Here is a 15,813-nt window from a genome sequence, read left to right as displayed (position 1 = left end):
CCTGGCTGGGTTGGAAGCAGTAGGGGAAAGTAGGTTGCCTGGGGGGTTTGTGTGCCAGGAGGATATTTGCATGATTACTTTTCAAATGAAGTTTACCTTGGTGTTCATGGCTCAACATAAGAAAGAAAAAGATTCTTGGAGTCTTTTTGGAGTACTGAAGAGATCTAAAATGTTGAACTTTCTTTTTTTTAAATCCTGGGTTAATTAATACATGGTAAATTGTATTGCATTAAGGTCAGATCTTTGCTATGTGGTAGAGTTCTGGCTCTTATGAGTCAGAAGTAGCAAGTACTAGGTGTTACACTAGTTTTGTAGGATGAAACCTTACTTGCAAGCCCTTTGCAACATACATCTGTCTACAAACCCTGAAGCCACGTGGTAATTTGTTCTGGGTTTTCTACTTTTCCTTGAGTGGAAGAAGGCTAATTCCTTAACTTTGTAGTTAACTAAGGATACCTCACAGCAACTAGACAAACGTGTCTTGCTTTAATAGATTTTCTTCCACACATAGACTGCTTTTATTTTATATTGGTGGTGCACATCCAAACACTACAATATTTGTGTTGCACATAAGAAATTTGAATCCGGCCAAGGATAGAAAATGTTAGAGGAAACACATAATGCATAATGAGGGTGCTGAAGTCTAGATCAGAGGCCCCTAATCAAAGCAAACAGATGAACAGTACTAAAGGCTACAAACTGCCTAGATGACAAATTGTTGCTCTGAGGCAATGCAAAGACCCAGGAGAAAATTTGAGAACACATACTGACAAGGTCAGATCAGACAATATCGCCTACTGTTGCCTTTAGGAAGTCCCAATTTGAAGTAACAAATATCAAAGCAAGGTAAACTGGAGGACTCAAAGAAGTGCTCGGCCAATGGTGCCTTCAGAATAAGGAGATGATTGGTGCCATCTTGGTATAGACTCTGTGGCATTTAGCAGTTGATGCCATAACTGAAGTCCATTTTCCTAAACTGCTGAAGTGGTTGGTGGAGGCACTGAAGGTTAACATGACTTGAGGATGCCAGTGCATGGGTTCATAAAAGATACTATGGATGCAGGAGCACATTCATTAGCCCATTCCATATGACAGCAGTTGTCACCAGTACAAACCCTCAGTGCCTTGCTAAATCCTTATTTACTTTGGTGGAACTTAAAACTCATGAGTCTCATTGGGTCAGCCATAAATCAACCTCATTTAAGTTAATGCAGGCATCTAGGTTGTTCATGCTGGGATTCTTCAAGTACATGGTCCACCTCGGTCAGTTATGTTCTGAACCACGGCAGATGAGGTCAGTAAGGGACATTGTTTCATTGACTTCCACAAGTTCATTGACTTCCAACAACTTCCACAAGTACAAGGGTTGTCTTCCTTGATCCATTCCTGTAGTAAGAAAGGATTATAAAGAAAAAAAAAGGATTATAAAAAGGTCTATGCAGCATTGGTAAAACTAGAAAGGGACAAAGATAGGGAGAAGATGCCCAAAAGAGCTGAAAATAATTATATTAAAGGCTGCCGAGTCCCTGAGGAAGCAACAGTGCTTTCTCCTTTATGGGACAAGGACATGATCAGGATAGAGAAAGTGATGACATTTTGCATTAAAGGGACTTTGTTGTGGGAAAGAAATACAGAGATTTGGAAACTCAGAAGGGTATTTTTCTTCCCCAATTACTTATTTAAAAACAATGAAAGGAGGAGGGAATTTAAATATTACATTTTTATCCAACTGCCAATTCTCATTTGACATGCTTACCTTTCTCATTAAGCAACCATAGTTTCATGCCCTGCCCCAGGCGCGCGGTGCTGGTCCCAGGTGCGCTCCCCATGTGCCGCGCTGGCCCTGGGCAGCACCACCCCATGGCGCGCGGCACATGGGGAGCACTGGCTCCGGGCACGCAGCTATAAGCGGCCCCGCCCCTGGGCGTGCGGGGAATTGTCAGCCCTTCCCCCGGACGCGCAGCGCAAGGGGTCGCTGGCCCCAGGCGCACAGTGCATGCGTGGTCCCGCCCCCGCGGCACCCGGAAGTACCAAAAGGTTGGGGACCACTGCAGTACACTGTACCTCCTGAGAGAGACTGCACAGAAAAATCAGACTGTGAGAAAGAGAATGATGGGACGAGAAGGGCTTTACATGTATGGGGGCGCACAGAATCAGGCTTTATACTACACTTTCGAATTCAGGGTGGTTGCAGATCATAATAGCATAACCCCAACAAATAGCTCTAATTTATAGAAGCCTTACTCAGACGGACCTGCAGCCCATAATCTCTGCAGTAGTGAGTGTTACGAGCATGCTTTCCTTCCATGGTTCCTGGCATCACTCCTACATTTGACATAGGCGCTGAATCTCCACTGGTCTACATTTTGTGTAATCATTTATCTCAGTGGATATTGTTTTATCTTTACTTTGTATTACAGGAGGCCCCTGCTTTACGACAGCCCAATTTACGACCCCCCCACACTTACAACCCATTCTGTAAGTGAGAAAGAGGCCGAAATCCACCGACTTATGTCCTCAGCCCCGCATTTACGACAGCGCATGACGCCCGTCATAAATGCGGGCTCAAGTTTGACACCCCCGACTTGCGATGCTATCCCAATAACTGATCGCGTCAAGTTGGGGGCAGCCTGTAATGACTAAACAGTTTGCAGGGACACAGAATCAGGTATGTTGCTTTTGATAATTTTGATCCATTTGGAAGATGGGATTTCAGAGCTGTTCCTGCTTGTCATGGTGATCAGGTTAGTGAGCAAACTGTGAAGTTAGCATTTTCACACTACGCTTTCGAAGGTTAGACATCAGCATATACTACTGATAACCAAAGAGTAACAAAACACTGAACACAATTTAGACAAAGACAACGCTGGAAACAAATCTAAATCCCATTTGTTGGGCTCAGCATATTTAAATGGGGTTTAGATCTCCTGGTGAGCTTTTTCTCTTCGCATATGCAGTTCCTGGACAAGCTTAATCCAATATGTTGCAGTAAACTCCACTTTCACAAGTTGATTCTAACTGATAATTTTTTCCCTTTTTAATGGAAAATCTCATGGAGGGCAAAAAGCGGATGACTTACCTTACTCTTACTTACTTGACTTACTCTTTAATTGCTAACACAAAATAATTAAGCTTAACATACTCCTCTGGACACAAATGGCTGCTTACTGCTGGAATCAAAGGAGACAACTTCTAGGCTAGACAAAGAGACTAACTTCAAAATGGAGTTTCTCTTGAAACAGGGTTCCTATGAGAGGAAGAGACTCGTCATGCTTCTTTCTAGGATCTTCAAAGCTGGTGGCACCTGACCTGCTGCAGAGAATCAGCTGGGATGACCTTCCATTAGACTCCAGCCACATGACGCCCAGAGGAGCCTAAGAGAACAATAATAGAAGCTCCACTAATTTTCTACCCAGTGCTATTTCAGAAACCAGCTGAGGACCATTTCATCTGGTCCTGCCCACCTGATTGCTTTTGTCACTCTGCTTGTGTGTGTGCATATATGTAAATATTTTCTTTAAAGGAGATAAATCCTTTTGTTTCCTCCAATTTCCTGGTATCTTTTTTCCTTGAGTATTCACTTGGAATCTTATGCAGTAATGTCCACCACAGAGAAGATGCTTCTACTTCAAGAGAAAAAATTTCTCTCCTTCCCAATCTCTTGATTTCAAGGAAGAACTTTTAAAGCACCTTCATTTTTTTATTTTTGCTGTCCAAATCAGGCAGAAAGGGAACATGTTATGGTGTGGGATAACCTTTCCACATTAATCTTAGCATAAATACAAGAGAATTTATAATGTCAGGAATAGATATGTTCTTTCTTCACTTTTCATCAAAATGTATCCTTTTTCCGAACTAGTTTAGAAGCAGTTAAATTAGCACAACAGCAATCTTAAACCATTTCTTTACCACACACCTCTGCTAACGTCTCATTGGAAAAAATTTTCTTTACAATAAAAGCTCCTCAAACTGAACCTGACATCTGAGTTAAACTAGATTGTTTGAAGTAAAATGGTTAATTTAGAACAGTATACTATGCAGGCAAAAAATAAAATCCAAGATACAATATTGGATTTCTACAGGAGCTTTAGCTGGAACACTTGATTAAAGACGTGCTGCTTTGCCCTAAATTAGAATTTATAGAAAAAGTTACTGACTAATAAAAAAATAGGATCTGGGGCATTCCTCAATCCATTGCTATTGAGTTGCTATCTGAAAATGTTTAATCTTGTTTTATCTTCATTGCTTGCAGCTGATCCTCCTTAAACCAATTGGAATATATTGTGTTCCCTGTCACAGCATCTGAATGATCCACAGGGAAAGCTTGGAATTACAATACATATGCAAATTCAATTCAATTAATTGTGGACTTAATCAAGATATGGGGTGGTGGAATCTTTATCAATGAAGGTGCTAACTACTTTCTGAATGGTATGCTTCCTGCCTTTATCCATCTACTGACTTCGATCTTTATCTACTCAGGTTTAGCACCCTCTCTCCTGATACTTTATACATAGAGGTAAGGGGGATGGGTGACAGAACGTCTTTCTGTCCCCCCTCCCCCCCCACCTCGTTTCCTTCTCCTATTTATTTCGAGTTTCCTTATCCTCTAATCATAACTCTGGTCATCTGAAGAAGTAAGCTGTGCCCACGAAAGCTCATGATACCATCTACATGTTCTGTTAGTTTTTAAAGTGCTACCAGACCATTTGCTTGGAGGTTTTTTTTTTCTGTAAAAGACTAACTCGGCTACCCCCTGAAGCTCCTGAATGCTCCTTGAGCATCCATATCAAGGCCAGGAAAGGACTGCAGGAATGTAGGAAAGAATTCCCTTGGCACAGTAACAGCATAGGATAAACAAAAGTAGCCCAAGGTTGCTCACCTTCCCAGACCCTATCATCAATCAAAAAGAATGATTTCTCTGGCTGAAGAATAATGTTAGCGTAAGATGTAAGCTAAACCTCACCAGATGCTGGCCTCAGAGAGCATGGTTTTCTGACAGTGAATTAATGAAGAAAAATGAATGTGTCAGTTGAACACATAGAAGATACAGGGAACAAATGAAAGCAGGGCACTGAGATTCAGCTGGACAGAACACATACTGTTCTACTCAATGAACCAAAAACGTTCATGGCCTCTGTTACCAAAATTTATAAAATCTTCTGAATGTAAAACCAGATCTTACCACTACTTCTAGGAAAAGGCAACATTTAGACATGAGACAGGGAAAAGTCAATTGAAGTTCACTTCACCTTCCCATTTGATTTGAAGTCTGGATAGAAAGTTCTCATTTGCAGGTAGAACACTCCAATTCAAATGTTTACATTCAGATTTGCAATTCAAGCTACAATCTGGTTAAAATAAACATCTTTCTGTCAATGTAAACATCATCATTTGGCAGAGAAAACACCCAACATTTTTCCTGAAAAAGTAAAAAGTAAACCACATTCCTTATTTCAATTCCCTCTCTGCTGATAACATTACAAGTACTCAAAATCTGTACTGTAGTATCTCCCTGATTTTCTCATTTCATAAATGAACATAATTTAAATACTTCTGAAAAAATGTCACTATTCCAATCAGTTAATGCACAGTGTACAACAATAATCCCACCTCTGTGGAGAAAACAGGTAAGTATTTGAACAATTCAGTAAAAATTACGTAAAATCCTTAACTGTTAGTTTATATTTAAAAATACATTACTTTTCATTATAATTTAATCACTAACATTATGAAGTTTTGAACAGTTTAATAAAAATAGTAATGAAAATGTGGTAAAAAACAAAAATCCTGTTACATATTATTTACTTTGTATTTTTAAAAATTCTGAAAATGGAATGAAAGATTTTTGTGGTTTTTATTAATTTTGAGAATACCATTTAGAAAACAGAATGCTTGTAACTCCATCCACAGGGTTCTATAAAACTGATTCTCCTTTAATGGGACCTTTAAAGATTCAGTGTTCTTGAACATAGTTAGTTTCGTCGTTTAAAAAAAATCCAAGAATATGAATCATTATGCAAACTGAAGTTGGACTTTGTACATTTCTGAAACTACTAAACTCAACTAATTACATAAACACTCAAAATAACACAATGGGATGCAACTTCATTTTAGACATTTGGAAAGCAGTGTCATACTTTATTTTAAATAAACCCATGTAAAACAAAGTTAAAATGAAAAAAATGGTACCTGAAAAATAAATTATTTGATATAAAACAAATCAATAACTTAAAAGCATACTAATATACAAAATGATAACGATATACTGTACAGTATGGGAAACAACTGATAAAGCCTTCTGTCCCACAAACAGATTACTTTTAAACAAAATGTTACATAAGTTAAGAGAAATAAAATCAGTAAGGAGACTAGAAGTACAATATTAAAACTTACTGGTCAAATAAAGGTTTATCCCAACTTATGATGCTTCAAATGTCTCAAGTAATTTTCTTCTTAATGACCAAGTGAAAAAGTTTAGCTATATCACTGAAAAGTTGTTTAAAAGTTTAAAAATAGGGAACAATAATTAATATGAGAATGAAGTTTCTAAAATGTGAACACAAGAATTCAAGGTGGCTGTTCCACTATTACTGAATTTCCATCATCACAGCAACAAAAGAATTTAAGTGTCGAAAATTCCACTCAACAGAAAAATATTTCTAGTTAAAATTGTTCCGGTAAATTGTTTACCAAGTATAGTACACAACAAAGAATTGCAGCAAGATTGAACAAAGCAACAATAGGTTTTAAAGGCAAAGCCACTCGGTGCTTTGTGTTCTGTCTTAGAGATCATAAAAGCTTTAACATCAATTGTGTTTTTACCATGCACAGGGGAAAATATACACCCAACTTTTCATTAAATACTACATATGAATGCTATAAAAAGCCTACAGAAAGCTGTACCTGATTAGAACTAAGACAAGAAATTTAGAGACGTTAAACTTTAATTTTCAATTCCATTGGTTATACCTTGGACAAATTAAGTTGTGCATTACATGAAAATCTCAATTTAAAAAGGGGAGCGGGATCATTGTGTTTTCTTTGAAATCCATGTATTTTCATAATATAGTAGAAACCCAGTAGCATATACTATAGATTACAATGCTTAGCCTTCTGATCAATATCAATCTTACAGTGCTGAGGTTTCCCAGCATAAACAAGAAGTGTAGACACAATATTAAGGAACCTTCATTTAGCACAGCAGAAAATTCTTCTGCCATGAAATAGAGATTAAAGAAACTGTGGTACAAAAGTGATAAATTGGGTCCTTAACTAAATGAATACAACTCCACTGACTTAAATGGAGGTGAGCCCATTCATGCTTAGCGTGAATGTGGTCCCTTCACTCAAAAACTAATTATTAGGAGCCAAAAAAAAATAGAAACAGTGTAATAAGGTGCTTGCTCAACAATGTTACAAACTTACTTCCCCATTTTGGAAGTAATATTTCAGTAACCTTATATCAGAGGTAGTATTATGACAAAGTCCTAAGTGAAGGGCGTGCTCTGTGTTTTAAGAATTATGGAAAACCAGGACATCACCAATATTTCATTAAAAAGTTGTGAATTTTTTAAAAGTTTCTACAAACTACATAAGATGTTATAGGTAATTATATGCCGCCCTAATTCCAAAAAGCAAATGTGTTAGAACTAATCAAGTACTTTTGGGGATACCCTTATACAATTAATTAGTACATATTTTATTATTATAAAACTGTATACATTTAACTTTAATCACTCCAGCTTAGAATATTCTGAAGCTGAGACCCTTTTCTGACATTTCTGAAGAATCTCAACCACTTTAGGACTTCGGGAAATATCTACATTTTAGTTGAGACTTATTTCAATTGCTAAAAGTTGTCTCTATAGTAATTGCTACAGTAATTTATTTGAAAACTTTGAACTGCTTTGTACAAATAACATTGCTACAACTTTGTAAACTCCTATAAAACAAATGTGGAAAAGAGGAAAGATATTCAACGCCATTTGGTCATTTGCAATATAGTAAATGACCATATACTAATCACCTACATTTAACTGCAGTGAGAGTCATAACCTATTCCAATGACTTGAATACCTCAATATTATTAGTGTGTTTTCTGATGCTATCATAATGCAGATGTACTGAAAAAAAAAACCCAAGAGGAAAGAAAAAAAATTAGACAACACTGAGGGGGATACTGCCCTGGTGAGTGATGCCTCCTGCTCTTCCCCTTCCATCCACAGCATGATCTTGAAATACTTCACAGTCCCAAACCAACAGAATGGAAGAAGAGAGGTTGACATACACTATAGGGGAGGAGGCAGCATGACTGTTTTGGCTTAATTCTGTCCCCCTCCCACCTCGACCTCATATTAAAGTGGAGGCACAGGATTCTAAATTAACCTAAATATAATAGCTTCAAGGTTAAAAATACCCTTCTACTTACTCTAGAGATCATGGGAACAGTTTGCAAATAGGAGAATTAAGGGATCAATGTATTTGGAACAGACTAAAAACACTATGACAAGTTGCTTACTTCATCTCAGTTCATAGCTTTCATGATTCTCTGTATTATTTTGTTGCTGCCAACTCCTGTGAAAGAGCTGTATTTATCTTTGCATCTAGTAAAAAAGCACATCATAGCTTCTTTTTTTTTTTTTTTTTTTTTTTTTTAAAGGTGAAATTCTCCCTGTGCAAATGCCAACACAAGTCTATATGGAAGGCTAACGTGGCACACAGGCTTTGTTAACCACCTACACAAGGGTGAATTCCATCCATATGGGATCTTGCAAAGTAAGTGAAAATGGATTGTTGGAAGGTTTAATAAATATTACTTATATTAATATAATACAAGTAAAAAACTGGAAAAAACCAATTTCTGAATACTTTTCCAATTAATTTGACTTCTTTTGAAAACATTGAATTTTACCAGATTAAAAATATTTAATATTTAAAATGTCTGTAACAATAGCTAATGCCCAGAACATTTTCATAGAATTTCAGACGTCATTTCATGGTTATAATTAGGATACTTTTGCCTTACCTATAAAAAGGTCTCATCTTAGAGTGAAACTCCAGCAGCAATGCCCATGTCAAATTCTGGATGCAGTCCTGTGCAGACAACGTGTTTAGCATCCAAATTCTGGTCCTGTAACAGCCTAATTGGAGCAAGAGCTGCAAGAGCCACAAGAGATGCTTGGCAAGACAGACAAATACAAATAGAAAGAAGAGGAAAACATAAGGAAGGATGCAAAGATTCCCATCCAACCTAAATTTCATGATGGAGAGCAGAGTGGCATGAAGAGAAGCAGACACATCTGCAGAAGACTAAGACTACTCATCAACTCTGATTATAGAAATCCTAGAGGGAATGAAAGAAATATCAGCTGAGATGAGTGCCCAAAGTTCTGAAGGAGGACCAACTATCAAAAGATTTGCAGGAGCAAATGCTAACAACTGCATTTACCAATAGGAAAAGGAATCCACCTTTCAAAAGCCAGGAATCTCTGTGTTTGGGAGAAAATGGAGTAGCTGAATACTATTAAATGAAGCAAACAGATCCATTTGTGGGTTGACCCACATGGAAAATGTTTGTGTTACTGATGTTCTCACTTGCCAGTTCCTTTTAGTATGCAGGTTGCCTAGAACAAAAGTGAATTTGAATTTTAAACTGACTAATTTTTCGAGATTATATAAACTGCCAAATTTGTTCTCTCAGAATGGCTGGTGAGGAGATGTAATGAAGGAAACCCTCTGCCCGCCAGACCCACTGTCCTTGATTCCAGGATGGTCAGATTCTTCTTTAGCTTTGTTGGACAAGAACCTTGACACAGTTTGTGACAAGTGCAAGCTCCATCCTTTGAAACCTTGTAATTCTGATGACAGAATTATCCTGGAAACATTACTTTAACAGCAAATTTCCCTTCAATAAGGATTTTTTACGTTACACCTCCTGAGTGATATCTGAACCTGGAGAAAAAGTAAATTATGCTGAGGCACCTTTCCAATTATCTTATACAAAATTAAGGCCTGAAGAATTTGTGTATGAACAAAACATGTAACTACAATGCTGGAAGTGTTGATGATCCAGGTAGAAAGTGAGAAGTGTGTAGCGTGCTGAATGATAGACACACCAAACAGAAGAAATAATTGATTACACTCAATTCTAATAAGATTAAAGACTGCAGAATTCAGGATGGAAACACAGGGATTGAGAGAGAGCAGCAGGCCTGGTATGGGTCAGAATTACCCATCTGGTTAGTTATAAAAAAAAAGTGAACATAGGCCTCCACCTGTGCAGTCAGACTGGAATTTTTAGGGACAGCAACAAAAAAGACTTTATATCTAGCCAGAGACTGAGCTTAAAGTGGCTCCTAAACCTGGATAACTGAAAGAGAAATGTGTAGCCTTACTGTCTGGCTAATTATGATCCCCTAAGGAATTAAACAAATGTTCTTCTCCCCAATTTTCTCCTAGCTAGCTGAGTTGTAGTTTGCGTGGGTGAATGGCCTCGCTGATAGATTAAGCATTCCCCACAAAACTGTTTAAGGAACCTTGGATAAGATGAGTCCTAGAAATAGAGTCCAAGTGTGAAACCAGGAAGTTGTATCTCATTCTTACTGAGCAAAGATGTAAGAAAAAAATCAGTATATTGCACGAAGCAGCCAACAATGGAGAGCTATGTCAAAGTCTTCAAGGATAATGGAGAGAGTTGCCTTTACTCTTTAAGAGCAGGGTTTGGCAAACTCACATCAATGAAGCTTTTGATATGACTGCATGGGCCAGAGCCATTTGAATGGTTTAATATCATAGAGGCATCATAATCTCATTTTAAAGACTGGCCTGTGCAGCTCTCTACCAAACCCTTTACTGCAGCTGCCCTGTTCTGCTAAAATGTTTCTTAATGAGCCTTGAGATGAAAGGAGCTACAAGAAAGACTCCAGGATCTTTATAGATGACCTCTAGTGAAGGAGTCAAGGGCTGGTAAAAATGTTGACAGGACAGATGAGAGGACTTTACATAAGAATCTCAGATCTAACATGGGAGATATGGGTAGAGCAATCCCTGCAAGGCCGCTGAATACCCCAAACTAGCTACAGGATACAAGAAAATATGGCTCACTGGAAGGAAGCATGAATGATTGTTTGGAAACAGTGGAAATAGGAGCCAGCCCAATGAAGAGTTCACAGAGGGCCAAATCTCTACCTTTTACCTAATGGCAGCTGCTGGTTTTAGAGAACATTATCCTACAACTATCTGATACTGACTATACTTCTTGGAGCATGGATTACATGGGAACAGCAAAAAGGAAAGGCAGCGCACATTAGGCAGCAGAAAGCACTTAAATACACTGCACTGGAGCTAGGGCAGCTCATTTAGTATTGCCAGAGAACCTACAAAAGAGGTCTGCTCTTTTCTGGGCCCTTCTGAAGCCAGTAGAGAAAAGCTGTGTACAACCACAAAATAGCCAACCACTGAAGTAGTAAACAACCGCAAAAGGTGCCTGCTGCACATTAAAGGAAAGGCCAACAGCTCACTGAAGAAAGTGTAAAGAACCAAAAAATGAAGTACGGAAAAGGAGATCATAGAATTCTAGGGGCAACACAGGACTCCATCTCCTGATGCTGAAAAAAGAGAAATCAGAGTAACGATGGAAGACAGGATCCTAAAATGTTTGGGCATCACACAAAAGTTCTGCACAGAACTGCCTCCAGAATCTGAAGTAACTACGTCTTGGAATTGGTAAAGGTTCACTCAAAAGATAATTGCTGACAAGTCATCCCAATTTCTGCATTTCCTCCAGACTCTGAAGACAACACAGATATATTGTTCCATTTGTCTACACAGTAATATACGTGTGTTTCACTCAGTGTCTGGCACATACTTTCTATGCAACAGATTTATTATAATGCTTTTGTTTTTACACAAATATTTTCTCCTACAGATCTGTCAAAAAGACAGATTAACAAATTTTAAATTTTAATTATCTATATACTTTAAAGCATTACTCTTAATATTGGACAATGTGCAATAGTTGGCAAAAAAATATAAAATAAAAAACAAAACAAAATTTGAGCAAAACAAAATCAAATTTAATGGTCTCAAATGCAAAAGTAAAAACAAACAAAAAACACAAAAAAGCAAAAGAAAATTAACAGAAACAGAACAACTCAAATTTTCAAGGCAGTCTGCAGAAAACTTAGGGACTAATCTTTAAATCTACAAATCAGTTTTTGTTAATATCTAACTTGCAAGAAGTACGTACTTTTCTGCTGAGTGTTCAATAAGGAAAGCTAGTTGTCAAAACAACATCCTATTAAAATAGAAAAATCTAACACTCGTTAGAAGGGATGCGAGAAACACAATGCTCAAATGTTTATAACTGTTTTTACAAAATGGAACTATCCTTAGGAATTCCAACTATAATGATCTTTGAAAGTGAATAATTATCTTTCCGCATTACAATGTACCAGTAAGTAGTGCACTATGCATTAAATATTTGGACAGAAGAAATTCAGTTTGATCAAGTAGAAACATATTCATACTGCTTTTGGAGTTTCGTTTTGACTCTGAAACCTTCCAAGTTTCTCTGAAACTCTTTGGTCCATTCCTATGAAAAACTGGGCTTTTTTTTTATGAAACCTTTTAATTTGACAACAGTTCAGTGTGCAACTTACCTCATCAATGGTGTTAAAAGTTATGCTGGCATGCTACTACTTATAAGACCTTCATGCTATGAAGTCTAATCCTCAACTAGATGTAGCAATGAAAATTACTTTATAAAGCAAAGTAGTGCTAACTAAAACATCAATATTTCTCAACTTTCCCTCCTCCCCCATCAGAGAACTGGGGGCTGGGGAGAAGAACCATACTAACAGCATCCACTTGACAGTTTAAAAAAATTTTTTTTTAAAAGTTCCAGTTTTTGTAGACAACATTTAACAGAAGAAATGTTAGTCTCATAAGTGAAAGCATGCGTCAATTTTACCACCATCTAGAGGGTCTAATTAATGCAATCTACTTAAGAGTTTATGGGGTTTTTTTTAATATATATTTTTAATGAAATAACTTAAGGAACTTAAAATTGGTCTAACGTGTGGGATTTCAAACATTTGAACATGTCAGTTGCATCCCAGAGTATAAAAACCTTTTTCACTTCTCATTTAGACTAAGACAAACACTTGTGAAAATTGGCGCAAAATGAGTTTTACACTAACAAAAATGTTTTTAAACTTCTGTCACTCAATTATCTATTCCATACAAAAAGCACGAGCAAGTTATTTGTGGGACTTGTTGGTTTTGAAGGAAACCTGTAAGATTTTGTCCCCCAGGCGGTAGCCATTAAGACTTGCTATGGCCATTGCAGCTTCTTCATAGTTTGTCATGGTCACAAAACCAAAACCTTTGCACTTGTTGGTGTTGAAATCTCGAATGACTTTCACATTTGTAACCGCACCAAAGGGACCAAACATCTGCCAGAGGATTCCCTCATCAGCATCTTGACCAAGGTTGTAGATGAAGATACACCAGCCAGAAGATGCGTTTCCTGGAACATTTACACCAGAAAGCCCACTCATGTGATCTACACCCATAGGAGAGAACCTAGCAAATAAAAAGCACAATATTACATGTAAAAGTTCAATACAATAATAAGTTTTAACTTGAAAGGGAAGCAATTGAGAATATTTTCTATATAAGCATCAAAACTTCTAGTAAGCATAAAATATTTCACCTTCCTCATTTATCTTAGGTCAATCAAACTGGTAGCTGGTAGAGAGAAGCATTAAATGCAGCAATAGCGCTACAATAATGAAAAACTGCATAACAATAGCTAGGCAACGAAAGCCTTGATGATATGACAATCATTAAATAGGATATACAAAAGGCTGATTTAGATACTCACATATTAGGGATGACTTAAGGAAGCAACATAGAACTACTCAGTGCTTAAAAATAGGCCAAGAATCTGTCCCATAGGCCTCAAGCTAGCTTTAAATCACCTTACTTTTGTCTACAAGTGGCTTGCATCAAATTCCTTCCTGGAGCTGATCCTGCTTGTACAGCAGGGTGTCCAGGTCTCAGAGGTCACAGGGTTTTCTGTAGCAGCAGATACAGCTTGACACTTTCCCCACCATAAGTATCTAAGTTTAAGTATCTAAAAGGGTGTTATGAGAAGGGAGAAAAATTGTTCTCTTTGGCCCCTTGAGGATAGGAGAAGCAGCAATAGACTTAAATTGCAGCAAGGGAGGTTTAGGTTGGACATCAAGGAGCTGATAGAGGAGGTATCTGAGCCTCTAGCTATCATCTTTGGAAAATCATGGGAGACAGGAGAGATTCCAGAGGACTGGAAAAGGGCAAATATAGTGCCCATCTATAAAAAGGGAAATAAGAACAACCCAGGGAACTACAGACCAGTTAGTTTAACTACTGTGCCAGGGTCCAAGTTAACGGAGCAAGTAATTAAGGAAATAATCTGTAAACACTTGGAAAGTGGCAAGGTGAAAGGGAACAGCCAGCATGGATCTGTAAAGAACAAATCATGTCAAACCAATCTGATAGCTTTCTTTAATAGGATAACGAGTCTTGTGGATAAGGGAGAAGCGGTGGATGTGGTATACTTAGACTTTAGTAAGGTGTTTGATACAGTCTCACATGATGTTCTTATCAATAAACTAGGTAAATACAACTTAGATGGGGCTACTATAAGGTGGGTGCATAACTGGCTGGATAACCATACTCAGAGTAGTTATTAATGGTTCACAATACTGCTGGAAAGGCATAACAAGTGGGATTCCGCAGGGGTCTGTTTTGGGACCAGCTCTGTTCAATATCTTCATCAACGATTTAGATATTGGTATAGAAAGTACGCTTATTAAGTTTGCAGATACCACCAAGCTAGGAGGGGTTGCGACTAATCTGGAGGATAGAGTCATAATTCAAAATGACCTGGACAAATTGGAGAAATGGTCTGAGGTAAATAGTTTAATAAAGACAAATGCAAGGTGCTCCACTTAGGAAGGAACAATCAGTTTCATACATACAGAATGGGAAGGGACTGTCTGGGAAGGAGTATGGCAGAAAGGGATCTAGGGTTTATAGTGGACCACAAGCTGAATATGAGTCAGCAGTGTGATGCTGTTGTAAAGAAAGCAAACATGATTCTGGGATGCATTAACAGGTGTGTTGTGAGCAAGACACGAGAAGTCATTCTTCCACTCTACTCTGCGCTGGTTAGGCCTCAATTGGAGTATTGTGTTCAGTTCTGGGCACTGCATTTCAAGGAAGATGTGGAGAAACTGGAGAGGGTCCAGAGAAGATCAACGAGAATGATTAAAGGTCTAGAGAACATGACCTATGAGGGAAGGCTGAAGGAATTGGGTTTGTCATTTAGTTTAGAAAAGATAAGATTAAGGGGGGGACACATGATAGCAGTTTTCAGGTATCTAAAAGGGTGTCATAAGGAGGAGGAAGAAAACTTGTTCATCTTGGCCTCTGGGGATAGAACAAGAAGCAACGGGGTTAAACTACAGCAAAGGAGGTTTAGGTTGAACATTAGGAAAAAGTTCCTAACTGTCAGGGTAGTCAAACACTGGAATAAATTGCCCAGGGAGGTTGTGGAATCTCCATCTCTGGAGATATTTAAGAGTAGGTTAGATAAATGTGTATCAGGGATGGTCTAGACAGTATTTGGTCCTGCCATGAGGGCCGGGGACTGGACTCAATGACCTCTCAAGGTCCCTTCCAGTCCTAGTATTCTGTGATTCAATCAGGAAAAACTTTCTGCCTGTCAAAGTGGTTAAACACTGGAATAAATTGCCTAGGAGGTTC

At 38.0% G+C, this 15,813-nt stretch overlaps 1 protein-coding gene across 4 annotated transcripts in view; it reads right to left on the bottom strand.

Moving 5' to 3' along the window:
- Positions 1-485: 485 nt before the first annotated feature.
- The window catches only part of ELAVL1 (ELAV like RNA binding protein 1), a 132,285-nt gene continuing 116,957 nt past the window's right edge, over positions 486-15,813 (bottom strand). For 2 of the 4 annotated variants that reach the window (XM_006122441.4, XM_075903339.1), the window contains one exon: positions 486-13,587. In XM_006122441.4, the coding sequence (XP_006122503.1) occupies positions 13,263-13,587 (325 nt within the window). In that variant the 3' untranslated portion in view covers positions 486-13,262. The remainder of the gene's footprint in view (positions 13,588-15,813) is intronic. The other 2 variants (XR_012896753.1, XR_012896752.1) reach the window with 2 other exon arrangements.

Source organism: Pelodiscus sinensis, chromosome 19 (genome assembly GCF_049634645.1).
Source record: "Pelodiscus sinensis isolate JC-2024 chromosome 19, ASM4963464v1, whole genome shotgun sequence".
In the NCBI taxonomy this organism is placed as follows: Eukaryota; Metazoa; Chordata; order Testudines; family Trionychidae; genus Pelodiscus; species Pelodiscus sinensis.
The sequence above is the reverse complement of the archived record's forward strand: the minus strand, read 5'-3'. Positions and strand labels throughout refer to the sequence as shown.